Source organism: Rosa chinensis, chromosome 3, assembly GCF_002994745.2.
Source record: "Rosa chinensis cultivar Old Blush chromosome 3, RchiOBHm-V2, whole genome shotgun sequence".
Classification (NCBI taxonomy): Eukaryota; Viridiplantae; Streptophyta; class Magnoliopsida; order Rosales; family Rosaceae; genus Rosa; species Rosa chinensis.
Window position 1 is genome coordinate 16,299,034 of NC_037090.1, and position 26,672 is coordinate 16,325,705.

At 37.5% G+C, this 26,672-nt stretch overlaps 2 protein-coding genes and 1 long non-coding RNA gene across 3 annotated transcripts; 2 read left to right on the top strand and 1 right to left on the bottom strand.

Moving 5' to 3' along the window:
* The first annotated feature begins 14,132 nt into the window (after window positions 1-14,132).
* On the top strand, window positions 14,133-15,397 carry LOC112195419 (tryptophan N-monooxygenase CYP79A68). The gene has a single exon (XM_024335853.2). It carries the CDS (start codon window positions 14,167-14,169, stop codon window positions 14,734-14,736), a length of 570 nt encoding a protein of 189 aa, XP_024191621.2. The 5' UTR covers window positions 14,133-14,166; the 3' UTR covers window positions 14,737-15,397.
* A 369-nt stretch (window positions 15,398-15,766) lies between these two features.
* Window positions 15,767-20,374, bottom strand: LOC121052081. Its single transcript, XR_005807932.1, has 4 exons — window positions 20,184-20,374; window positions 16,417-16,910; window positions 16,077-16,181; window positions 15,767-15,980 (listed from the first exon to the last, which is right to left on the bottom strand). It is a non-coding gene; the product is annotated as an uncharacterized LOC121052081 (long non-coding RNA).
* Window positions 20,375-23,233: 2,859 nt separating this feature from the next.
* Window positions 23,234-26,120, top strand: LOC112191343. Its single transcript, XM_024330654.2, has 5 exons — window positions 23,234-23,588; window positions 23,736-23,836; window positions 24,022-24,132; window positions 24,259-24,360; window positions 25,817-26,120. The coding sequence occupies exons 1-5, from the start codon at window positions 23,372-23,374 to the stop codon at window positions 25,985-25,987; spliced, it is 702 nt and encodes a 233-aa protein (XP_024186422.1). The 5' UTR covers window positions 23,234-23,371; the 3' UTR covers window positions 25,988-26,120.
* The last annotated feature ends 552 nt before the right edge of the window (window positions 26,121-26,672 follow it).

Below are 26,672 nucleotides of genomic sequence, written 5' to 3' on the forward strand. Positions count from 1 at the left end.
GGCTTCAAGACTCTGTGAGCATGCTCATTCGGTGGCGGCCCTAGCCTAGTGATAGGCGCATTTTAATGTGATATTTTAAATGTTAATTCCTCACATTTTGCTTAGTTATTCCTTAACGAATCGATTTTTAACTTAATTTCTAATTTTAGGTACATTGGAGTAGATGAAGAAGAAATGAGTGTTACGTCCATAATTACCTAGAAATGATGGAGAAGAATGAAAATGCACTAAAAAGTCAACCTTGAATATTTTCTTACTCCGGCTAGGAGAATCAGAGCCAAGCAAGGAAGAAGGAGCGGCCACCTGACCAAATGAACTCGAAATGAGCTGAAACTCTCCAGATCCATTCTAGACACCCAAATGATCATTTCTTATGAAGAGTGTCAGAGAAAAATATGAGTGGAAGGCCTTCAAACAATCAGCCCAATTTTCTACAGAAGCAAAACCGGAAAACTTGACCTGTAAGAGGTCCAGCAGCATTTCCGGCCCAACCACATATAATAAAGCTCTGAAAATTTGTGAGGATGATATACACTCATAGTGGAACATTTTTTATGAAGAAGTCGAAGGCTCATTCTGAAGTTTTGATGGAGAAATAATTGAAGGAATAAAGGGGAAGAAACTGACCTGAAAACAACTCAACACCACATATTCATGTTTCCCACCCATATGAAGAAAGCATTTCTTTTTCCTTGGATACAATTTTTCTACCCTAAAAGATCATCATCACTTCCACATTTCTTCACCTTCATGCTTTGCTTTCATCATTACCTCATCTTTTACATATTTTACAAACCACTCTCATACTCCACTTTCATTATTTTTCTTCATCTCATCATTTCACTCTTCTTTTTCTTCCCTATTTAAACACCTTCTCCTCTCACTCTCAATCACCAATTCCTTCATCCATTCCATCTTCTTTGTCTCTCCATTTCCTTTCCATTTTTCTCTCCATCCTCTAGTGCATTCAACGTTTCAAGCAAGGGAGAAGAAGAAGAAGAAGGAGCCGTGAGCATCATCATCCATCCTCCACCTTGAAGCTTGCTTTCGAGATTCAAGAATCCATAACGTTTCATCCTTCATCCCCATCTCCATCTCACTGTGTAATTCAACCTCTTTCTTTGTAATCTTGCTTAGTTTCGTGAGAATTGTTTTTAGTTAACATTTATGTTTGAACAAGGTTTATATTCTGAAATTTTATGATTGAATAAAGAATTTCGATTCTTATGTTGTGATTCCAAAGTTGCTTATGTGTGATTGTTCGATTGAATTTGCTTGATAGAAAACTTTTATATGTTTATCTTATTTGGGTCGACACTTATAGGATTTGCATGTAATTGGTGCTAGGTTTAAGAACATGAAATCGACTTTTCGTTTTGTGTAAACTTGAACCAAAGTAGTAAAGGTTTTGGACAAAGATCGAATTTAATTAACGAGGATTGCAATTAGGTGGACTTTTCCATACTAAGTTGTACACTTGAGTTGATAGCCTTTCTCTATGTGTAATGCGTTAAACATGACATGATTGACTAGCTTTCTAGGGTTTGATTGCATGTTTAATAGGATTAATCTAGGTGCTTTCGCTTAGGTTAATTAGCATTGAAAAGTAAAAAATGGGAATTCATTTGCTTTCGAATGTTTCACATGATCAACTCCTCTCTCATGACTTAGATGAACAATATTAGGGTTTGAATCAATTTTAATCATATGTTTCGGTTTTTGATCTTTGTTCTCTCACTCCATTTTATTTTTATGTTTTTGCATTTTAATTATTTTGTTAACTTAGTTTTATTTTCGAAAATCCAAAAACAAAATCCCCCCTTATTTTTGTTCACTTGTATATATTTATTCTTTATTTTATTTTTGTAAATAATAATTTTCTTTATTTGTTTCACAATGACAGGTGTACCCTCAATCCCCGGAATAGAACGATCCCTATTTGCTTATACTACTAACGATATTTCAGGGTTAAATTGCGCGCTTCCCAAGAGCACATCAATTTTTGGCGCCGTTGCCGGGGATTGAAAAATCACTTGTTAAATTGTGTCATTTATTGTATATATTTGTTGTTTAAAAATTGTTTGAAACTTAGTTTAAAATTAACTAGGATGTTATTTATATTATTGAACACGAATTTTAATTGTAGGTTGTAAATTGAGAGGAATAGGTGAAGTCTCTTTTGTTAATATTGGCCTAAACCCCTTATTGGTACCTAGCTCAGGTCCCTTAAGGTTGAGGGCGGCCTTTATTAACACTTGTTGAACTGTCTTCACACTTATGAACTTTTTCATCTTAGTAAGAAAGCCTATGTGAAATGGTGTCTAGGAAGGGGACAACGTTCATGACGGGTTTTTGAATCCAGAAGTGCTTGCAAATGGGCCTAAACCACAATGTGGGAGTAGCTCATGCCAAAATGGATTTTTCCTCTCGTGTTCGCCCTCCCCCACCTGGCCATTTCAGTAAGGTTGCCCAAACGATTTGAAAGGGAGTTTGTATCTAGGCGACTATACTTGGGCCGCACGTCCACTTGATTTACCGCTTGGAATTTGATTCGATATCAATAATGTTTATAATAAAAAAAATACTTGTGAATACTCTATACGTGTAAATTATTTTGTTGTTTCACACTTTAAACTTGTAAAAATACTTTTCACGTTTTATACTCACTTGTATACTTAACTTGTGTCTTATGTACAATATACTTGTTAATTATACTTGTAGTTTGTAATTAATAGTTATACTTGTTTTTATTTTGTATTTCTTTGTTAATTATAGTTACTAACTTTATTTAATGTAGGTACCGTCTGGCTGCAAGACGTAAAATACAAGCGCTACTTGGGAGGCAACCCATGCAAATCAGATTTGCTTTCTCTTTCCCTATTTCTTTTTATTTTTCAATTTTTCTCTTTAGTTTTTATTTTAGGATTTGTTTTCGTAAATGTCTTCTATCTATGCTTAGTTATTACATTGCATGCTTTTAATTGATTACATTGAGGATAATGCAATATTTAAGTGTGGGGGAAGAGATTTATATTTTTGTCTTTCATTTTGAGTCCTATATATATATTTGTCTTTTATTTTTGAGTCCTTTATATAAAAAAATAAAAAAATATATATAAAAAAAAAATTTGCATTCATTCAGTCTCATTAAATTCAGCTATTTACAAAAAAAAAAAATATATATAAAAAAAAATATATATATATATAATAATAATAATAATAATAATAATAATACTAAGCCATGTCTACATCTCTGTAGGAGTTGAGACTGAGCTCAAGGGAAATGTGAGAGCCACCGCCATAACCGCTACCTCCCTCGGAAGTAGTCTTCATGTTGCCAAAGATGTCCTCACCATGCATGGGGAATAGTGGAAGGGTTTCAATCTCCTGGTGATATTCTCCTCGTTGTTCCATGATCGATCCATCAACACCATAGCCGACACGTGACCCAAAGTTTAGATCAATGGATCTGTCAGTGGATCTGTCATTACTAGTAGAACCAGTGGAACCAAAATTGAGATCGAGAGATCCACCAACCGGAACGTTCCGAAATTCCTTCAACTTCTGCCTCTCACGAGCCTTGAGGTTCTGGAACCAAAAGAAGACGTTTTTGTCCTCGATCTGCCCATACTGTTTCAGATGAAGGCAGATCTCTTGAATCTGCTCTGGAGTTGGGTACTTAAAACCCTTATCATAGTAAAGGCCCTTGAGGATTCTTAGTTGAGGCGGTGTGGGAGCCCACCGGTTATTAGTCCCGGCTGCTTGGTTGTTTCCTCCATCCTCGATTTGTTGCTGGGTCTGTTGCTCCATTAGTTGCAGAGTTCGTGGTTCCATGTTGATGAAGAAAGGATTTGAGTTTCGAAAGAAAGGCTGAAGGGTTGAGAGAGAAAGGCTGGAACTCGGAAGAATTTTCTTTTGGAGTGAATAGTCGCTCCCTCAGAATGCACCTATTTATAGAACGAGTGAGCGGATCTCCACCGTTGGATGGACGATCTCTGAGATTAAATCTACGCGTTGGATTAAAGTCACCCGAAAACACGGAAAAGCTGTTGGTGCGTGGAAGACACGTGGGGGAACCAAACGAATCTCGAGGAGCTGTGACAGACAAGCTACAGCAGAAAACAGGTTTAATTGCCGTGAATCAAGGAAAAGAAAGGACGCGTGGGGGAATCAAACGAATCTCGAGGATCCGTGACAGACAAGCTATAGCCGAAAGCATGCCATAAATCCAGGAAAAGAAATGAATATTTACACGTGGGGGAGTTTCTTGGGCCGTGAACTATCATAACTCTTCTCCTTCCCGGAGAAGCTTTGTTAAAACCGTGTGCCTGTTGAGATTTCTACCCTATTTTGTGCTTTACATATACATCCTTTTTTGTCTCCTCCAGATTTTACTAAGGTTTGTCTAAGCGTGCAGTTTCAAATTCCTTCTACTTCCTCATGGCTCGAACCAAGGTAACCCCTCGCAGGGGCGTCAATCAACGCCGTGTTCTCTCTTTGGAAGAAGAAGGTCGTCAAGCGGCCACTAGAGCTGGGCTTACTCGTCCATGGGACCATCGTCCTATCCGTGAGCGTACCCGCAGTCCCCCTCCTCTGCCTCGTCACTCTCCCAGACTGCATCCCGGAGAGTCTTCTTCCTCACCAGCTGCTCGTGCTCCTCGGCCTATGGCCACCCTGGAAAGCTTGTCGGATTCGATTGATGATTTGCGTTCCTCTCTCCGCGATGGTATTATGGTGACAGATTGGAGAGTCAATTGCATGATCGATTACATCTCTGAGATGAACTGCTCTTTGATCCGCTGTCACACTGCAATAAACAAGCTTGCTCAGGAAGTCAATAACTTGCAGAGTTATCCTCCTGGGTTTCCTCGCAAGGACGCTACTGCATCACAACATGAGGACCCGCCTCCGAAGGCTGAAACCAGCAAGAGGGCTGCCACTCGCCAGCATACCGCTCCTCCAAAGGAGTAAATGGAGGTACAAGTCTAGGCTGAAAGACTTTAAACATTAAGCGCTGCATGGGAGGCAACCCATTTCAACCGTAGCTGTGGAGGAGACATCAAACGCAGATTTGCTTTCTTGAACTCTTCCTTCTATTTTATTTTCTTAAATTTTAAGTTGTTTTAGGTTTCGTTGTGTTCATTTTCTCTTCTATGCTTGATTTATGCTTTGCATGATTTATATTTGTTTATACATTGAGGACAATGCATGAATTAAGTATGGGGGACGGATTATTGCTTTGTTGTGTTTTTAGTAGTTAGTATATAAAGAAAAAAAAAAGAAAAAAAAATGTGTTTAACAAAAGAAAATGTTGTGATACACTAAGGTATATTGGATTAAACATAGTCTTGAAAAAGGGTAGCTGTTTCAGTCCTATTGCACATCGAGACTCCCTGTTCCCGTACCTAAGTGTTGAAATTAAATTAAATTGTAAAAAAAAAAAAATTGTTGGTTTTAGAGTGTTTTTGTTTGTTTGAGTCTTAGGATGCTCCTAACGTCTAGGATGAACATGTCTCTGAATTCATGGCTGAAGGTTTTCACAATCAAAATAGAACTTAATTGAATTATGTGGTTAATCGACATTGTGATGCTTGTATGAAGATTTGAGATAGGATTGTAACTTGGTTCATTAAGCATGCTAGGATTAAGTCTAATTCATTTGACCCGAAGTGAGCTATTGAGCTAAAATACTTTCTTTTCGAGTGCTTAATTGATAATTCCAGAATTTCGTGGCTGTATTTGCAAAACCTCATCATTCTTTGAAAATCCAATGATCATGTGCCATAGATTTTAATGGACTAGAGAATACTAGAACTCGATTGTTGTGACTGTCAAAACTTGTATGCCATAATATGCACTGATCCTGGATATGATAGAAGGCATTAGGGTAACCACCAAAGCCAAACAAGCATGTGTCCCCAATTGTGCCCGTCGTGGGACTCCTTAGAATGAACCCCTTTGAGCCTACGTTGAAAACCTTTATTTCATCACCCTCACTACCCTACCATGAGCTTAGTACAGGATATCTCTACCCTTGTCTTAAGGACTTAGTAGAGCATGACATAGTATGTAGGGGTGACGATGAAAGACAAGTATGGGGTGGGAAAAATCCAAGAAAAAAAAAAATTTTGCCTTGAAAAAAAAAAAAAAGAAAGAAAGAAAGAAAAGCGGCAAAAGAGAAGAAAAATTGAAAAGAAAACTCTTGGGAAAATGTTGAAGTGTGGTTTTGGACTTGCAAATTTGTAGAAGGCTCAAAGTTAAAAATTATGCCTTTGTCCATTCCCATGTTGGTTAGAGTGAAGGTTTGGCCCAAAACAATGATATTTGGTCTACAAAAATGATGACATAAGGTGGTCCTTATATGCTCTGCTAGGTCCTTAGGATTTTTTTGTATCCTTAATCTTCATTTCGAAAACCCTAGCTTAGCCCCATTACAACCTGTTTTAAGTGCTGACTTGATCCTTGAGATGGGCAGTCTTTGGTTAGTGGAGTCAGTTACGCAGTCGAGCTTATGGTTTAGGTCCATTTGTGCACTTAGTCATTTCATGAGGTCTTTAAAAATTCTTCACAAAATGCTTTTATTGATGAAATATGCAAGCTGTTTGTTGCCTTACAATTTGTTCTCTTGCATATACTTGAGTGTGAAGCTTTTAAGCATAGCCATTTCTGAGAGAAAAATCGAGAGTATGCCCTGTGAGTTTGGATTGGACTTGTTCGAAACATGCTATCATTCACTGTATAACTTAAGTTCTCCATATCTTGCTTAGTCATATGAATGTCACTGGTTTATTAACCATGGAATTATCTTTGTGATTTTGATTAAGTGTTTAACGTGAAAGCCATGAGTTTGGAGTCTCTGAGACAACAGTTAGGAGCAATAGAGTCATTTACTTGCTTTTTGTCAAGTCTTTGTTCTGTTTTGGATTTTTTTTGTTTTGTTTTGCTAAGGGACTAGCAAAAGCTAAGTGTGGGGGAATTTGATAGGCGCATTTTAATGTGATATTTTAAATGTTAATTCCTCACATTTTGCTTAGTTATTCCTTAACGAATCGATTTTTAACTTAATTTCTAATTTTAGGTACATTGGAGTAGATGAAGAAGAAATGAGTGTTACGTCCATAATTACCTAGAAATGATGGAGAAGAATGAAAATGCACTAAAGAGTCAACCTTGAATATTTTCTTACTCCGGCTAGGAGAATCAGAGCCAAGCAAGGAAGAAGGAGCGGCCACCTGACCAAATGAACTCGAAATGAGCTGAAACTCTCCAGATCCATTCTAGACACCCAAATGATCATTTCTTATGAAGAGTGTCAGAGAAAAATATGAGTGGAAGGCCTTCAAACAATCAGCCCAATTTTCTACAGAAGCAAAACCGGAAAACTTGACCTGTAAGAGGTCCAGCAGCATTTCCGGCCCAACCACATATAATAAAGCTCTGAAAATTTGTGAGGATGATATACACTCATAGTGGAACATTTTTTATGAAGAAGTCGAAGGCTCATTCTGAAGTTTTGATGGAGAAATAATTGAAGGAATAAAGGGGAAGAAACTGACCTGAAAACAACTCAACACCACATATTCATGTTTCCCACCCATATGAAGAAAGCATTTCTTTTTCCTTGGATACAATTTTTCTACCCTAAAAGATCATCATCACTTCCACATTTCTTCACCTTCATGCTTTGCTTTCATCATTACCTCATCTTTTACATATTTTACAAACCACTCTCATACTCCACTTTCATTATTTTTCTTCATCTCATCATTTCACTCTTCTTTTTCTTCCCTATTTAAACACCTTCTCCTCTCACTCTCAATCACCAATTCCTTCATCCATTCCATCTTCTTTGTCTCTCCATTTCCTTTCCATTTTTCTCTCCATCCTCTAGTGCATTCAACGTTTCAAGCAAGGGAGAAGAAGAAGAAGAAGGAGCCGTGAGCATCATCATCCATCCTCCACCTTGAAGCTTGCTTTCGAGATTCAAGAATCCATAACGTTTCATCCTTCATCCCCATCTCCATCTCACTGTGTAATTCAACCTCTTTCTTTGTAATCTTGCTTAGTTTCGTGAGAATTGTTTTTAGTTAACATTTATGTTTGAACAAGGTTTATATTCTGAAATTTTATGATTGAATAAAGAATTTCGATTCTTATGTTGTGATTCCAAAGTTGCTTATGTGTGATTGTTCGATTGAATTTGCTTGATAGAAAACTTTTATATGTTTATCTTATTTGGGTCGACACTTATAGGATTTGCATGTAATTGGTGCTAGGTTTAAGAACATGAAATCGACTTTTCGTTTTGTGTAAACTTGAACCAAAGTAGTAAAGGTTTTGGACAAAGATCGAATTTAATTAACGAGGATTGCAATTAGGTGGACTTTTCCATACTAAGTTGTACACTTGAGTTGATAGCCTTTCTCTATGTGTAATGCGTTAAACATGACATGATTGACTAGCTTTCTAGGGTTTGATTGCATGTTTAATAGGATTAATCTAGGTGCTTTCACTTAGATTAATTAGCATTGAAAAGTAAAATATGGGAAATTGTTTGCTTTTAACGTTTCACATGATCAACTCCTCTCTCATGACTTAGATGAACAATATTAGGGTTTGAATCAATTTTAATCATATGTTTCGATTTTGATCTTTGTTCTCTCATTCCATTCGTATTTTGATGTTTTTGCATTTTAATTATTTTGTTAACTTAGTTTTATTTTCGAAAATCCAAAAACCAAAAATCCCCCCTTTTCGTAAATATGTATATATTTTGTAATATCTTTGTGAATATTATACTTTGTTTTAATTTTAATTGTTTGTTTGTCCTACATTGACAGGTGTACCCTCAATCCCCGGAATAGAATGATCCCTACTTACTTATATTACTAACGACATTTCAGGGTTAAATTATGCGCTTGCTAAAAGCGCATCACCTAGGCTGGCCTTTTGGCCTCGCCGAAGCCGCATGGCTTTGCTGCCTAGCGGGATTTGAATGATTGCTTATGTAGCTCTTGGGATGGAGTGTTGTATCAAGGTTTTTCCAGGGTTTGTTCTTGGCAGCGATTCCGGAGGTCGTCTCTGTATTCCGGTAGCCGTGTTGCCCGGAATCGGAGGAACTCGTTTTGACAGCACTGGCTTGCGGTTTCGAAGGAGGCAGGGGCCGTGAGTAGTTGGATCGAGCAATCCAGTGTTAGAAGTGGTATGAGTCATGGCACACTACAACAATGATAGTCATTTCCAACGGTGCAATTTGGTCGGAAAAGCAACTTTCCCCGTCGGAAAAAGCTATTTCCGACAGCTAGGTGTCGTATCTGGTCCTCGGAAAAAATACCATCGGAAGTAGTCTTTTTCCGACCAACCCTCGGAAAAAGATATATTTTCGACAACCAGACGTGGTCGTAAATAATTTGTCGGTGGTTGGAAATTCTTACTCCTCAACGACAACAAATATTATTTCCAACAAAAAATGTTTGTTGGAAATAATTCGTTGCTTGTCGGAAAAAATTAGTTGGTAGCCAATCCATATTTTTCCAAGGATTTATTTCCGACGAATAGTTGTGGTCGAAAAAAAACTATTTCCGATAAGAATATTTAATTCCGACGACTATTTGGCATCGAAAATGAATAAATTTCGAGGGTCATATTTTCCTCGGAAATTGATATTTTCTGTTGGAAAAATATAATCTAATATTTCGGAGAATGATATTTTGGTTGGAAAAAGTGGTTGGATATGTTTTTCGAAGAGGTTTATTCGTTGAAATTGGTCAGCAAATTTTTTTTTCCTCCCATTCAATTTTATTGTCAATTAACCTGATTGTAAGAGGTAGATGAATCAAGATAATTTTTTTATTAAACATACAAGGAGACAATTAAATGTTCATAAAAAAAATTGCATTAGAAGAAACATGGTTAATCATTCATACATGTTCAAATAAAGATAAATATTCAAAATTTTGTCTTTATAACGTAATTACACTTAAGCAAGGAAGCTAACAATATATGCTAATAAAAGTCCTCATTAAAGTTTGCATCATCTTCAACAACATCTTTAGTACCATCTTCATCATGGTGTGCACTTGAATCCGTTGCAATATTATCCTATTGTAAAAGAAAAACAAAGAAGATTAATGCAAAATAAGTAAGAGCTAAAACATTCAGTAAATAGCATGAACAATAGCAATATATAAAAATATTTGAACAATAGAAAAGTACCACAAAATGTATATGTACCTAATGACTAAATGTAGAAATATTATTTAGAAGTGATTCGTGTTCCATTTGATTCATTAAGTTGTCTACTTAAATCATTTAGAAGGAACTATTTCAAGTTTATTAATGGATTGGCACAGTTTTAAGTAAACGGGTACCTAGGTTAAAAAATAAGAAAATTTACTAACACTTAAGTTTAGAAATTCATAAATAAATGTAGAAATATTATTGGGTTAGGGCAGAACCTCCCAGTTAGCATGATCGATTGATCAAGTCATATATAAATCCAATACACACATATGTATTATGTATATATAACTATGAGACTTATAATACACACACACACGCATACATATACATATTATATATGTATATGTATATGTATATGTATATGTATATATAAATAATATGTATATGTGTATATATAATATGTATGTGTGTGTGTGTGTGTTTGTATATTATGAGATTTATCCGATCTTACCTTATAACCAATATATAATAAAATTATTTTGTCTTTAACATACAATGCATCAAATCTAATAAACTAATAATATAGTCATCAAGTAACCTGTGAAAAAATGGTAAAATTAATTTTGAAAAGTTAGAGATCCTATGCTCAATTCTCCTCTTTGACTTAATATTTTTATAAAAATAATACAATTTAGAGAAATATTTCCAAGGGTCACTAGCCGTCGGAAATAATTTGTTCATTACCGAGGGTACTTTGTTGCCCTCGAAACTAAGAAATCATTTCTGACAAAGTCAATTGCCTCTCGGAAATAGGTCTACCATTACTGACGATACAAAATGTTGTCGAAAATAATACTAGCACCAAAAGGTCCCGCCATTTTTTTTGTTTTTCCAACAAAATTGGAACTCTTTTCCTACACCATATTGTCCGTCGGAAATCAAATAAATTTTGAAAGAACATTTCTGACTACCATTTTTCATGGTCGAAAAAGGAGTTTTTTTTAGGACTAATTTCACTTTGCCTCCTCCAACTTTGGGTCGAAAATCATGTTAGTCCCTGATCTTTTTTTTTAATCAAGTATACCCCTGTACTTCCGAAATTCATATTCCGTATCCAATCCGTCTAAATGAGCCGTCAAATGGTGATGTGGCACCGACAGGCAGACCCACTTTTCAGTCTTTCAATCCAAAAGAAGGGAAAAATGGGCATTGCCACCCTTCCTGATGAAATCAATCCATTTTTGCTTCTGGGTTTCTGTATGAGAGCTCAAGCCGCTCCTCCACCACACTTCTCTAAGCACCACCGCGACTCACCTCCACCACCATCACGCTCCCTGGTCTCCAACGAGTCAAAACCAGAATTGATTTGGACACCCACATCTAACTTCTCTCAAATATTTCTCAACCAATTCGTTATTGTGTTCTAATCCCTTCTGATCTTCTTTTTGTTTTTGAGATGGGTACTAGAAAGAAGAAAATTGACATAGAGTAAAGAACTACCAGTCATCCCAAAATGAAGTCTCTGCCATTTCACTTGTTTCATCCTTTTCCAACTTTTCCTTAACATCCTTCAACATTCTAACACAGAAATACCAGAAGCATATGGAAATCTATAAACTTTACTGAGAACTCAAACCAAAAAGAATTTCAGATAAACCCATGTACGAATAATAAGGAAAGATGAAAACTTTGACAAGAAATGTGAGATTAAACGAACCATAGTACCATACCTCTCGCATTCCTCCTTACGAGCAACCAATCTGGTAGCTACTTCCGTTTCTTGTTTCATCACTTCTTTGGTAAGATGTTGGAAATAGCTACTTCCACCACCACAACAGAATCTGACTTCTCCACCACCACCGCCATCCTCCACGCCATCCTTCTTCCAAATCTCATCCATAAGCTCCATCTCTTTAAGCCTAGATATTGCTAGTTAATGGATTTTCACAATCCAGATAAAGCAAATATCCCAATTAAAACCAAAAATTGGAGTTTTACCGATTCATCTTGCGAGGCAGCGACGGCTACAATTGGCCTGCACCACAACCTCCGCCGGTGCAGAGACAGCAAGCCACAACAGCCGAGCCCTTTCGAAACAGCAATCGGAGCTCCTCCATAACAGCAAGCACCGCCGAATTGATCGAATCGCTGAGAACACGGCGAGCGGGGTCGCTGCCGCCGCCACTGCCTTCTTGAAGCGAGAGCTTTGGGAGTATGCTCTGGGGTGCGAGGCTTGGGTTTTTGCTTCAGTTTCATGGGGAAGGTCTTGGAGATTCGATCTGGGTATTTAGTGATTGAAGAACTTGATTGAAGCACTCGAGGCTGCGAAGGAGGAGGCAAAGGTGAAGGCTGAGGAAGAAGCAAAATTGAAAGCAGATAATGAAGCAAAGGAGAAATATGAGACTGCTAATGAGCAAGTCAAATGTAATGGAACATCAGCTGAAGGAAGATTATTTGAAGAAGTTAGAAAGAATGTGTTAAGATGGAGATGGGTTTAGGTGATCGGGTTGGAAAGAAGATGAAGATTGTGATTTTTTTTTTGGGTGAATTAAGCCCAAAGGTTATTTAGGGAATTTAACCATTATGTGGGTCCGGACGCAAAAAATGTGTCAGCCAGTCTGTGCCACATCACCGTTTGACGGCACATTTAGACGGATTGGGCACGGAAGATGAATTTTGGAAGTGCAGGGGTATACTTGATTAAAAAAAAAGATCAGGGACTCACATGATTTTCGACCCAAAGTTGGAGGAGGCAACGTGAAATTAGTCCTTTTTTTTACGAGGGCAATTCTTTGCTATTGGAAATCTTAGTCAGAAATGAGGACTTTTGTTGTAGTGGCGGCATGGTCCGGACGGCGTAAAGGCTGTGAGTGGAAGTGCATCAGTGGCTTCTAGTACAACGGTGGTTGCTGGGTCAAGTCAAGGCTGCCTTGATGGGCCTCGGTTGGGTCACTCCTCTTTGGGCTGCCTTTTGGGTTTCTATGGTGGGCTTGGGTGTTTGCCCTAGGCCCATCCCTATATTTTTAGTTTTGTCTAATTACAATAAATTTCTTATATTTAGGAAATTAAGCACCGTTGTGCACTTTATGTATCTCTACCAAAGGAGGGTCTCCGCTACCTCTACATATTTGACTAAATAATGAATAGGTCTATTTGTATGTACCACTTATAGGTATTACCACTATCTTTTTTGTCTGTCTATGTCCTTAAATGACAGCGGAAGAGTATGTAACGGTCTATTCTGGCTTGTGATGAATATATTATTTCCCTTGATTAAAAAAACACACATACAAGATCGAAAAAAAAATTCAATAAAAGGTTTAATAATTAGGAGGAATGAGTTTAAATTGATTTCAAGGCAGGGTATGAAAATTACAAAACGTAGATGAACACCATGGTTTTTTTCCTTTTCTTTTGGGGTTCTTGGTGTTGTTCTGTTTCTTTAATTGTATTATTTATTTTTGTAAATTTCTATAAAAAAAAACAGTTTAATCCACTTTTATTTATTTTTGTTAGAGAATAATTATAATGCCATGTCATTCTCACATTTAATCTAACTCGGTGAATGTTTTAAAATTTAAGGGCTCACTTTGTAAAAAATTGTGTACAATTACGTGTCATTTGATTTGGATACAAAATACGTGTAATTATCACTTTTAGGACATAATTACTTAAACATGAACCTATTTTGCTCTAATGAGAACCTTATTTACCTTTAACAAGAACTCTTTTGTAGTAGTAACATAAATTGAATTGGTGAGCTGTGATCTGTTGGTAAGTTATATTTCCAACATTGTAAAAATCATGAGTTCGATTCTCACTGACATATGTAAGAGTGAGGTGGGTTAAGGGTTTTAAATGACATGAAATAGAAATAATTCATATGGACATATATAACTATATATGTATATATTTTCTGAACAGGAACTACAAGTTGCCACGGTGGATAATCCCTCCAATATAGCAGAGTGGGCTCTATCAGAAATGCTGAACCAACCTGAGATGCTTACAAAAGCACAAGAGGAACTAAATAGGATAGTGGGAATTGACATGCTTGTTCAAGAATCTCATATCCGGCATCTCCCTTACATAAGGGCTTGTGCAAGAGAATCGCTCAGGCTGCATCCAGTTGCACCATTCAATGTTCCCCATTTTTCCACTGCTGATGCTATAGTAGCAGGCTACTTCATCCCAAAGGGCAGTAGTGTTCTTCTAAGTCGTTTAGGCCTCGGACGCAACCCCAAAGTCTGGGAAAACCCGTTGAGATTCGACCCCGAGCGTCATCTAAGTGGAGATGCCAGTCAACAAGTAGAGCTGGAAGAACGTGATCTGAGGTTCATTTCATTTACTACTGGAAGGAGAGGTTGCATTGGTGGTACGCTTGGGACTACCATAACTGTGATGCTCCTTGCTAGGCTTCTTCAAGGGTTTACATGGAGCATGCCACCCAAGGTGGATAAGATTGACCTCACTGAGGCTCCAACCCTTTTCAAGCTCAATCCATTGCATGCACATGCTAAACCTCGCTTGCCTGCTGCTATGTACCCGATTTAGCTGTTCCAGAGTAAACCACATATAAAACCCTTGGCTAGTTGCTTAATAAAGCCTTATTAAGAATATGATCACTATGATCAAGCTGTACGTACTAGCTAGGAAGCTAGCTATTCCATCATTTTGCATGCTATGACGAATTAGCTCAGATACTCTGGCCATGCCAGAGGCTAGCTTCGATCATTTTGCATTGATGTATGGGATTTAGGTAAGCTTGCTTATATAGATAAATAATATTCGGCCTTATGCTTTCTACAACTAATGTCTACGTTTATTTACAATCGCGTTAGGAAAACTCCAAAGAGTCTTCTTTTGGGGTCTCAAACTATATTTGAGCGCGTTGCAGTACTATTCACAGATCTATAATTTTTCTTCTCCAATAGGGTGCTATTTTTTTTTTCTTCCAGTCATGCTAAATTCTAATGTTAATTGAAGGAGGTATATATTTGTAGAGTTGCAAAATGATTACAGTAAGGTAATATTAAGTTTGTTGCCAAGCTCTTTGTAATATAGACCAATTTGGTCTGCCAAAATTTCATTTTCGTGATTGGTGTTCGTTTAATTTTGTGTTTGTTTGACATATGGCCTTGTTCTTCTTCTCTTGTAATTTTCATTCTTATTTATTCTACGAGTTAAGGAGGCTCTTTGCATCGCTTAGCTTATGGTTTCAAGTAAAAAAAATATTATTAGGGTGGCTCAAGATAATTATGACCATGTTGTACAACTTCATTAACTCTTCATGCTTAAGAAAAATTCTACGATATATTATTAATGTACGTACCAATGCATAAAGTAGACTAGATTTGATATAGAGATAAACGGACCTCCATGCATAAGTAGACTAGCTTGATTTAATCTCAAATAAGTCTATCTCTGTATCGAGCTAGTGTATCTCTGTATCGAACTAGTCTATATTGATACATTAATGTACGTACCGTGGACGAACTCCATACTTAAACATCTATTTGTTTCTTTTCCTTATTAATTTTTTTAATTAGAATCTGATACTCAGTCAAACTAGGAGCCAGACAAAAAAGAAAAGTCAAACTGGATGAGTCCTATGATAGCATACGCTCATATTGTTAAGTGAAATGAACAAAAATACATTGGAAAGGAGTAAAGACACACTAAAATCATATGTTTGACCGGACTTTCTGTATAAGCTCCCCTCTCAGAATCTTTCCGGAAGCCGACTTAGGAACGCTGGTTACAAAAGTTATGCTCCGCAGTCTTTTGAACGGTGCAACCTGTAAATGTAAGTAAAGCAAAGCTACCTATCAAAAAATCACTACGTACGAAACTAAGAAAGCAAGCAAGGAAGAGTGCTTTGAGCCTTGCTTTACCATCTTCTCCACAAATATTATAATGTCTTGTTCAATTAGCAAGCTATTGGGTGCACGAACAACATAATTGCAATCGGAACCTCACCGGCTTTAGCATCTGGAAATCTGCAACAAGAAATCGATGTTCAAAGGGTATAGAAGGCAGTATTCTAAAGTAGAGAAAAATTCAGTCAATGCTGCCAAGGCCAATTTGATACCCGAACTCTCAAAAGTATCAATGTGATACCCAAAGACATATTTTGACATCAACGTGATGCTTCCGTCCAAAATTTGTGACGGCCGTTAAAAAGGGACGTGGCAAGCACATGAAGACCAAAAACAAAGAAAAAGACCAATGTACCTTTTCTTTTGTTAATTCTTTTTTTTTTCTTTTTCCTTCTTCTTCATCTTCTTCTTCTTCTTCTCCGATGATCTGGGTACTTTCCCATAAAACTTGACATCATCATCATCATCAGGAGAGTCGATGATGCTTAAGCCTACTTTACTACTACCCCAGCTCCTCTTATGCCCATGAAGAGGTGGTCTTAGGGACCTAAAGGGGTTGCCTAGTTTCAAAAACACCCTAAAATCTAGAGGCGAAGTTGGGCTCCTAACTAAATCAAAATTTGTTAAACCTATAGGATTCAACCCCACAAACAGACCAAGGACAATGAAAAAAAAATTGCTTTTCAGATTCGGTCCGAGAACATCAGACCGGAAATGTGACTCAGACCGAGCATTAGAAATTGGCATATGCCCCATTTGGTGTTGATCTTGATCCTTTTGAGTTGACCTGGTCCTCTTCCTTAACATTATCTCAAAATCCCCAATTAAGCACCAGAAAGCCCTCTTTTTCTGTATCAAAACCAACGAAGTTCAAATCAATACAAGCACTAATCAACAATTAATAGCTTATAGTCATCCAGAACATCACAATCCATGAGCTACATTGTACAAAACAAATATAACAAGTCTCACATACATAACCCTTTTTTCTTTATAGCATCAACCAAATTCCAAAAATCCTTCACAAAACCAATATATGATACCACTTGAAGCTCAATCTATCAGCTTCACATGAGAAAACCCAATCCGGAAACGTCCTTGCAATCTTTGAGCAAATGTCCCCTTCCCCAATTTCCTCATCCTCTCCAGCCAAAACTTGTCGCTCACCGCCGACGTCACCATCATCATGGCCACGGCGATCATCGAAATTGAGAGGGCTCGGGAAAGGTAGATCGAGAAGGCGATCAAGAGGGGTCTGACGACGGCGGGTGTGGGCTCGGATCAGGTAGGCGATGGGCGAAGCGATTGGGGAGTCGAATGAAGTGTTGGGCCCAATGAGCTCGAAGTTTTGTGGTGGTTCGGCATCGGAATTGAGGTGGGGAGGTTGTCGTCAGAGTCAGCATCAGAGAGGTTGATGAATTCCTGGAGAGAGTCTTGATCGGAGTCTTCGAATTGCAAGAATTTGAAATCTTCGAAGCTGCTAACGAAACTTGCCATGGTTGATTTTGGTTTCCAATTTGAGAATGAAATTTTGGGGCATATTCAGTTTAATTTTGAGAGAGAGAGTTGAAATTTTAGGGGTTCTTGTTCTTTGGTTTTTGTTGAAGATGAAAAGCATACATTATATATATATATATATATATATATATATATATATATAACTTTGCTCAGGTGCGGGCGGATATCCGCACCTAAGAAAAAAGGTACGGATTTCCAGTTTTGACCCGCTTTTCGATCATATTTTCACATCTTAACCGTTCTGTTTTTAGGTCCTAATGTATAGATCACCTCTACAAAATTTCAATCAAATTGGTGATCGTTAAGGCATCCAAAACTGCAATTTACACGAACGAACTGAATCTGCCGAATAGGAACCGTTCGTGTACATTGTTATAAATTGCAGTTTTGGATGCCTTAACGATCACCAATTTGGCTGAAATTTTGCAGAGGTGATCTATACATTAGGGCCTAAAAACTGAACGGTTAAAATGTGAAAATATGATTGAAAAGCTAGTCAAAACCTAAAATCCGTACCTAAGAAAAACTGCGGACGTCCGCAGTGGAGAAGAGCTATATATATATATATATATATATATATATATATATATATATATAATAAAATTGGTGTAAAAGTATGACTTTGCCCTTAAAAATCGGTCACATATATGACACCTGATCATTTTTAAGAGAATCATCACAAATTTTGGACGGAAGCATCATGTTGATGTCAAAATATATCTTTGGGTATCACATTAATAATTTTGAGAGTTTGAGTATCAAATTGGTCTTGGCAGCATAATTTGGGGACGGTGACTGAATTTTTCTCTCTAAAGTAAATGGTAACTGAGAAATAATAGTGATATACAAATAAGTCAGGTGAAAAACAGGCCTACTTACGGGATTACAACTACATCCAATATTTCAGGGTGAGTAAGTAACAGCCCTTCAAGCTCTGCTGGAGCAACCTTTATATATAGTGAACTAGATTTCTTAATCAATTAACCATATCGTATATAAGAAAGAAAAAAAAACCTAGATAAAGGATCATGCATGAGCAAGGAGTATCTATATATATATATATACAGATCCTATCCAGTGCGAGGTTAGAGTTTAGGGTCACTTTTCTGTCTCATATCCATATCTCGACTGTTCATTTTTTAGGTACTAATATATAGATCATCTCTGCAAAATTTTAGTCAAATTGATGATTTTAAGGTATCTAACTCGCGTAAACCAATGGACGAATTGAATCTGTCCAACCTGAACCGTACTAGCTTTAAAGCAGTTATCAACACCTTAATGACCATCAATTTGGCTGAATTTTGCAGAGATGATCTATGCTTCAATTCTATGCTTCCTTACATAGCCTTCGGTTACAAATCAATCTTAAAGAAGAAGAAAAATGCTTGATACTCCCGAATCAAAAAATGCTTAATTTCTTAGACCAAACAAATCCTTTAAGAACTTTAAATAATGATACGAACTACTCCCAGACCCGAAAGTTTGATGGCCTCGACGACATGAATCACATGTCATACCAAAGCAACCAGTTATTTATTTGATTAGACGACATGAATCACATGTCAGACCAAACATCCAGTTATTTATTTGATTAGACGACATGAATCAAATGCATGCAGGACAATGATGGAGCTTAGATTCATACCATTCTGAGTATGACAACTCCTTCATTCAATGTTAGATACCCATGGAACAAGGATCACTACTAGAGAAAACTCATTCAGAGACAAATTGATTTTGTCTCTAATAGCTGAGAATTCGTCCCCTACAAAAATTTGAGACGGAATCGTTTTGCTAAAGTCGTCTCCTAAAGCTCGTCCCAAATTGTTTAAGGCAACGACCGATAAATTCCGTCTCCTAATGTATTTGGAGAAGAAATAAAAATTGTCCCCTATTCAATGAAAATTCATCCCCAATTCTCATTGAGCATTGGGAGAATGGAGGGAAAATAAAATAAATTGGCGCCAATAAGAGGAATAGGGGACAAACTCACTCCGTCTCCTTTCACTCAAATTAAATTGTTTTTTTCAAATTTAATGGCGCCAATCAGACAAATAGGAGACCGAACACACTCCATCTCCTTTTATTTTTTTTATTTTATATTTTAAATTTAATGGTGCCAATCAGACTAATAGGGGACGAAACTCACTTCGTCTCCTTTTATTCTCAAATTTTAAATTATTTTTATATTTCTTTTTCATTTTTAATAAATTATTGAATTATATTAGACAGCAAATCTAATGGTTTTCGCCAATTATATAAATAGAATTGGTAGCGTCATGGTCATTGATTACGTAAACTAATAATGTAAATGCAACTATATAGTGATCCTCTAGTGATTGGATAACCTGGGAACGGACTCTCAAATTCAGAAAACCATAAACCACTTCTAGACATTGGAGAAACATAGGAAAACAAAACTGGGTCAGAAACATGAAAGTCAACAACCCAGAGCTTTAATCGAAAATTAGATCAAACCTTGAATGAAACAAAGCTTTAAATCAATGAAAAACAAATCGCACAGAGAGAGAGAGAGGAAGAGAACGAACCTGAAGACGGAAACCGAAAACGAATCGGAGAATATTTAGGAAGAGAACGAACCTGAAGCAGAGAAGAAGAAGCTTCAAAGTGAGAGGAAGAGAGATTGGTTTGCGAGGAATAACGGGTCTGCAACTTTGTTTTGTGTTGGGAGAGGAGAAAACGCGAACAGAGATCTGCACCCTACACCCACGAAAAGAGGAGACTAGAGTCGCGGAGAGACTGCGGCAAAAGACTACACCAGTGCAAAAGAAAAATACATTCGTATTATAAAAAAATCAACAAATTGGAGGCAATTAATTTACAACATACATAGTTATTTACTAGTTATTTTTTAATTAAAAAATCTAGAAATATAATGAATTATTAAATTAAGTACCATACGTCCCTCTCATAGTGGTATGGTTGAAAATTAAATGAAAAAGATTGCAACAGATATCTAGGTCAATCAAGTCAACGCAATTGGTTCTAATAAGAAATTATATTTAATATAAAATACTTTCCGAATTGAAAAACACATACATCATTAAGCCTCTAAACCTTACGCCCCTCTCATAGTTGTGTGGTTGAAAATCGAATGGAAAAGATTGCAACAAATATTTAAGCCAGTCAAGTCACCTCAATTGGTTTCAATAAGAAATTTGAAATTATATTCAATACAAAATGCTTTCCCAATTGAAAAGAAATCCCCTCTAAGTGTATCTGGGTGAGGGAAAATTCTCTCAAAGAGTTCAAATTAGGTGAGAAGTAATTCCTCAAATACAACTTTGTGTGAGGAGAAATCTCTCATCTCCTAAAAGAGAATCTGGGTGAGAAATATTCATTTCGAAGGAAATCCGAGTGAAGAGTGGAATTGAAGTGAGGAGAAATCTTCTGAAAGAAAATCTTAGTGAAGAGTATTCCCTTTGAGGGAAATCCGAGTGAAGAGTGGAATCCAGGTGAGGAGAAATCTCCTAAAAGAGAATCTAGGTGAGGAGTATTCATTTTAAGGGAAATCCGAGTGAGGAGTGAAATCCAGTTGAAAAGAAATTCCCTCAAGACGAATTTGGGTGAGGAGAATTCACGATGAAGCAATTTTAGCAAAAGAAAATAAACTTGATGAAGCCACCTATAGTATCTTTTTGGATGTAAATGAAGTTAACACCAACAAGGTAGAAATCTCTCTCTCTCTCTCTCTCTCTCTCTATCTCTCTCTAGAGAAAACTAACAACACCAACAAACAACAACACTTTAATTCATGGTCTCCTCCTTCTCAAATCTACTGCCTTTATAGGGTGCCCTATGCTTTACTCTCTACTCTCTGGCCTCCATTGAAGCAGATTAGCCTCAATCATAGGCTTATAGCTTCCATTTTGACATGATTGCTTCCATTTTATACTCATAAAAATGGTAGCTTCTGATGAATTTGGAGGCCTTGGCTATGACCAAAATGGTGGTGATCATGATGTTAAACCTCAACCACCACCATCACGGTATGAAATGGGGAATACTTGCCTAGAGCTTACCTTTGTTCACTCAAACTACCAAACCCTAGAGCTTACCAATTTCACCACTGCCATAACCATTCATTCAGCTCAATTTTTCGAACCCAGAAAAATACTTGCCTGCTCCCAAATTCCCACACTTTAATTCATCATCATGGGAACCTGCACCTCAAAACCACCAAAGCCAAACCCATATGCTTCCAAAGACCCAAATGACCAATCATAACCTTCCCAAACCCCCAAATCTCTACCCTCACCATAATTCGAAAGACGACATCGTCTTCGACGCTAGACATTCATAGTCCCATTCACCTTTCTTTCCGTTCCACAGCCCGAGCCCCGCTATTACCTTAAGAAGTCACTTTGCTTCCACGCCCAATCGGTTTTTTTGGTGACCCTTTTTGCTGCAGTCTTCGGCTAAGCCCGAATTTGAAGTAGATGAAGAGGCGACAAGGGGAGAAAGAAACAATCTGCAACTCTGCTTCGGTAGAGGAGATAGATAAGGTTAGGTAACAAATGACTTAATTACCCCTCATGGTTTGCCACCTGGCTTGGCACTTAACGCTGTTATAGACGGGGCGTACGATTATTGGGTCGGGCATCAAACTTCGGGTACCAAAGTTGTAGTTTTGCATAGTCGGCTACTAATGTTTAAAATGGACCTAAGTTTAGGTACTGTTTGTATATTTTTCTCTCTTATTTTTATCAAGTTTTAAGGCTCATTTCAATTAAACAATTTAATAGTGTTTGACTTCCAGTCCCAGCAAAATTCTAACTTCAATTGAATCTAAGTTTTTCAAGTAAATTATTGCAACAATAAATCAGTAGTTAATTACACCAAAACGAATCAAAGTTCCTTAAAAAAATAAAATAAAAACCATCAATATGTTTAAGGAAAAGAGAATTCAGAAGAATACTAAGATACTTTCATTGGTAATATGAGTCTCTTTATATAGAAGATTACATGTACAATATCTTGGAGTACAATGAATTTTAATCAAATAAGGATTAGGAGATCTAAAATATTCTATTATATTACAACTAGAAAAAGTAATCATATTTGGGCCGGACACACACAAATTGGGTTTCCTTCAACACAATGCATCAATTCTCAACTTTGATCATTAAGCTTCGGGCTTCCATCGTTGATCAATGATTTCTCTATGAACAATATGAATCAGAGTTTGAAGAATAGGAAGGGGAAAGAGTCCTCGACCTGCAAATAGAGGAGGATTTATTCAATCACATAGTTTGGGCTCCTAGGATATGGCGCCCTTAGGGCTTTCTATTCAATTGTATCGAAATGCTGAATGAATTGGGATTTCTCTATTGGGTCAGGTTATTTCAAGGCAAGCAGATCATTTATGATGAAAATGATAGGCTTCAAGAGAATGATTCACCATCCCCCCAATTTGAGAAATGGAATATTGAGGATCCCCATTCTCATTACCCGATTAACCCCGAATCTCTCCTCCATTAGATTCGAATACCTTACAAGTATCTTACCCGTTGAGAATTTTTGTCACCCCTACTTCAAAAAAATGAAAACAGAAATAAAAATAATCTTGAAACTGAAGTCAGAATTGAAGGCTTTGAAGTAATAAAACGTCGGGTAGCTCCACGTGGGCATCCACCACATGTGGCGTCAGACTCGCCTCCTTTCCTCTTCCTTGGTTCTTTCCATTTCTCCCTCTTTGTTTTCCCCTCTGATTCCCCCAAAAGTCTCAATCTCCTATTCCTTTCTGCAATTCATTTTCTCTCTCTCCAATGGCGGAAGCTTCCGCTGCTCTCTGCTTCTCCCCCTTCTCTTCTTCCTTCTCTCCCGCCAAGCATCCCTCTCTCTCTTCTTTCTCCCGCGCTTTTTCTCCCAATTTCCCAATTTCCCATCCTTGCCCCTCCCGCCTCCTCCGCTTTCCCGCCAAATCCTCCTCCGATTCCCTCCCCGACGACCTCTTCAGCTTCTTTCCCTGGTCCAATGACTCCGGTACTCTTTCACATCTTATGAAATGTGTGAATAATAAAATATCCAATCTTTTTGGCGGTTACTGACATTTTCCGAGTATCATGCAATTATTTTACTGTTTGATCTTTTGGGATTTACTTTTTTACTGTCTCCGATGATGTTTGCCAGAAATTCAATGGGTTCCTGAGGACAGAGTCACATTGTTCACTTCTGAGGGGCTTGTTCAGATTGGAGGCTCCATAGTCCCTCGCCGTGTCGCTTCTTCGGATGTATGTAATCCTTATTAACATGAGATTTACAGTCCTACTTTGATTTTTGGATTATGGGATGTTCCGTTTTGGTGTGGTATATATCTGTTGTGATGAGCATGAGCAATGTAAAGCATACATGTTTTTTGAGTTTTTAGTACTGAATTGTTTGTTGAATCATTTAGTTGAATGTGTGTGCTTGACAGAAGAAGAGGTCAAAGACTAGTCAAAGATATCAGCGGTTTCAAGAGAGTGATTATATGGATACAGAGCAGGGTCTGTGCCTTGGTGCTCTCTTTGATATTGCGGCAACAAATGTAAACCATCTGTTTTGCTGTTATTTTCATAATTCCAGCGGCCATATTGTGCTTTGTCTTTTGTTTCCTGCTTTGGGTTTAATTTTTGTGCTTTGTCTTGTGCCATCGGAAAATTTGTCATTGTAGGGACTAGATATGGGAAGGAGGCTTTGTATACTTGGGTTTTGCCGTTCCATTGAGATGCTAAGCGATGTTGTGGAAGACACTGTGTTGGAACATGGCGGGGAGGTATGTCCTGGTGCCATGTTCTGGTGTTTTAATATTGAGGTCTTTTTAGCATTCAGAATCATTTCATTATGTTATTGTTTAGTTGCTCAAAGGTATGTCTGTTTGAAATTGTCTCCACTCTAGTGGCCTTATGGTTTAACCATAACAGAATCATTGACAAGATATTTTCGGCTCCAGAAATTCATTCATGTTTTACATTCTAAAAGCAGCAGTGATATTGCTATTGACAAAAGCATCTATTTCTTGGGGGATTCTATTAAGTTCTCTATATATTCTGTGCCGCTGTTTAGATAGCATCTATTTCAAATATTATCTTTTATGCTAGTGGTGGAAATAGATTTTGGTTTGAGTAGTGGCAAATTCAATGTCTCACAGCTGGACATGAGACTGGCTGGTCCAGTATGTAGTCTAATAGATTCGACCGCAAACTATAAGTTTCATGCTTATATAAGAAATTGACAATTTTCTAGTAATGGCCGGCCTGGGTAGGGGTTATGACTGTCCATACTGGCTGGTGCAGAGTAAAGTAAACAGATTTGTTTCCAATTTTACATCCCTAAATTGTGTTCTGGGGAGAAAGTTTAGTTAATGTAAAAGATTTACCAAACTAGCGGTTCTAGACAGTTCATTGTTAGATTGTAGGAACCTAAGTACCTATAGCCCCATACAGCAATGTAGCTTTGTTCTCTGTAGATGAGTCTCCAGAGGAAGAAGCAATCCAAGCCACCTTGCTCCTTCCCCGTAGCCATCCCATGTGGAGGTAAGGGCTTAAAAGAAAGCAATGGACCTTGTTAATAATGGCACATTTCAGATCAGTACAGGACAGCAGTCATTGATGGCTGTAAGTTGGGTGGCATATTATAAGATACAGTTACGAGTGAGGAAGATTGATACTCCAAGAGTCATGACCACTTACGTCTTATCTGGGGATCAAGGTAGCAAGTTTCACCTGCATGGCAAATAAGTAATGTTCAATCCATTTGGGGCAACTATTAGGGAAATGTCAAAGCTCTGAATTCTTGTCATACTGTTTGTGCCCAATGCCCTTTAGAGTTGGTTACCGTTGAAAAGGGATCTCGCACATCTATTCCCTCAGTCTAGATAAAGATATGAGGTAAGGTAACTGACCTGTTGATGTTGCGTATGAAGGCCCATGGGGACTTGTTACAAGTGATGAACCTTCTAGTAGATTTATCAAAACAAGTTTTGTTACCAAGGAGGATTAGCCTTCTTGAAGTACTGAACAAATCTAGACTTGTGAAATTAAGGACTTGGTTTCTTGAGAAGGAAAAGGAAAGATATGAAGCTATGACATAGAAAAGAATAGTAGGGAGGCAACCATAGCAACAGCAAGTATAGAATACATTGTGGCTTCTCTGTATCCTTACTTGATCTGAATATGGAGTCTAGGATAAGCATTTGTTTGTTACTTGATCTGTTGTGTTGTCAATTTCAGGTTGTTGAGGCAGAGAAGGCGACAAAAGGTGGTTTGCATGAAAAGCTAAGAATGACGGTTGCGGTACCATTACTTTGGGGGGTTCCTCCTGCTTCTGAAACCCTTCACCTCGCTGTTAAGAGTGGCGGAGGAATTGTAGATAAGGTTTATTGGCAGTGGGATTTTCTGTAAAAAGCTAGATTACACCCACCCTTCCTAACCATTGTTTGTGCATGTTGTACATAAAATTGCTGTAATCTACCTTGTACAAAACTCAATTGATGTATTCCATGATCCATTTCAGTGTCCTCACTGTCATAATCCATATCAGTCTTCTTTGTTTAAAGCATATGAATGCTTTGTTGTTATGTTCATTGACACGCAGATTTGCAATATTCTGGATTCATAAAAGCACCATATAACTGATAATCTTTTATGATTCTTGAAAGTCAAGAATCCGAGTAAAATTCACCAATCATAATTTCGTGGGAGGACAAATTCAAATTGCCCGAGGAACAAAATTAGATTTTGAGGATTTTGAGACTAGATTCTGTAGAAGGATTCTGGATGACTGTGACTCTATAATCCTAAAATACCACGTTGAAAGTTTGCAGTTGGGTGTAAAGGAATGATTTCAGGTCATGAACGACAGACTTGAAGTGATTACTGCCTCAACTTCGGGAGCCTAGTGGGTACCGTTCTGATCACTAACTCTATTATGGAAGAGTTGGTGATCATAACAGTACCCAACAGGCTCCTGAATTTGTAAACTATTTTTTATCACTAACTTGTGAAGTTGTGATCGTAGCTTAATTTACACTTGAAAATCAGGGTTTCCCAAGACGGAATGCATGCTTTGCAAGACAAGGAAACAACA

Bases quoted from the DNA above. Each gene is read 5' to 3' on its own strand.
- LOC112195419 (XM_024335853.2), top strand. From the start codon at position 14,167: ATGCTGAACCAACCTGAGATGCTTACAAAAGCACAAGAGGAACTAAAT.
- LOC112191343 (XM_024330654.2), top strand. From the start codon at position 23,372: ATGGCGGAAGCTTCCGCTGCTCTCTGCTTCTCCCCCTTCTCTTCTTCC. The intron at 23,837-24,021 runs GTATGTAATCCT...TGTGCTTGACAG, and splicing joins GCCGTGTCGCTTCTTCGGAT to AAGAAGAGGTCAAAGACTAG. The intron at 24,361-25,816 runs GTATGTCCTGGT...TGTCAATTTCAG, and splicing joins TGTTGGAACATGGCGGGGAG to GTTGTTGAGGCAGAGAAGGC.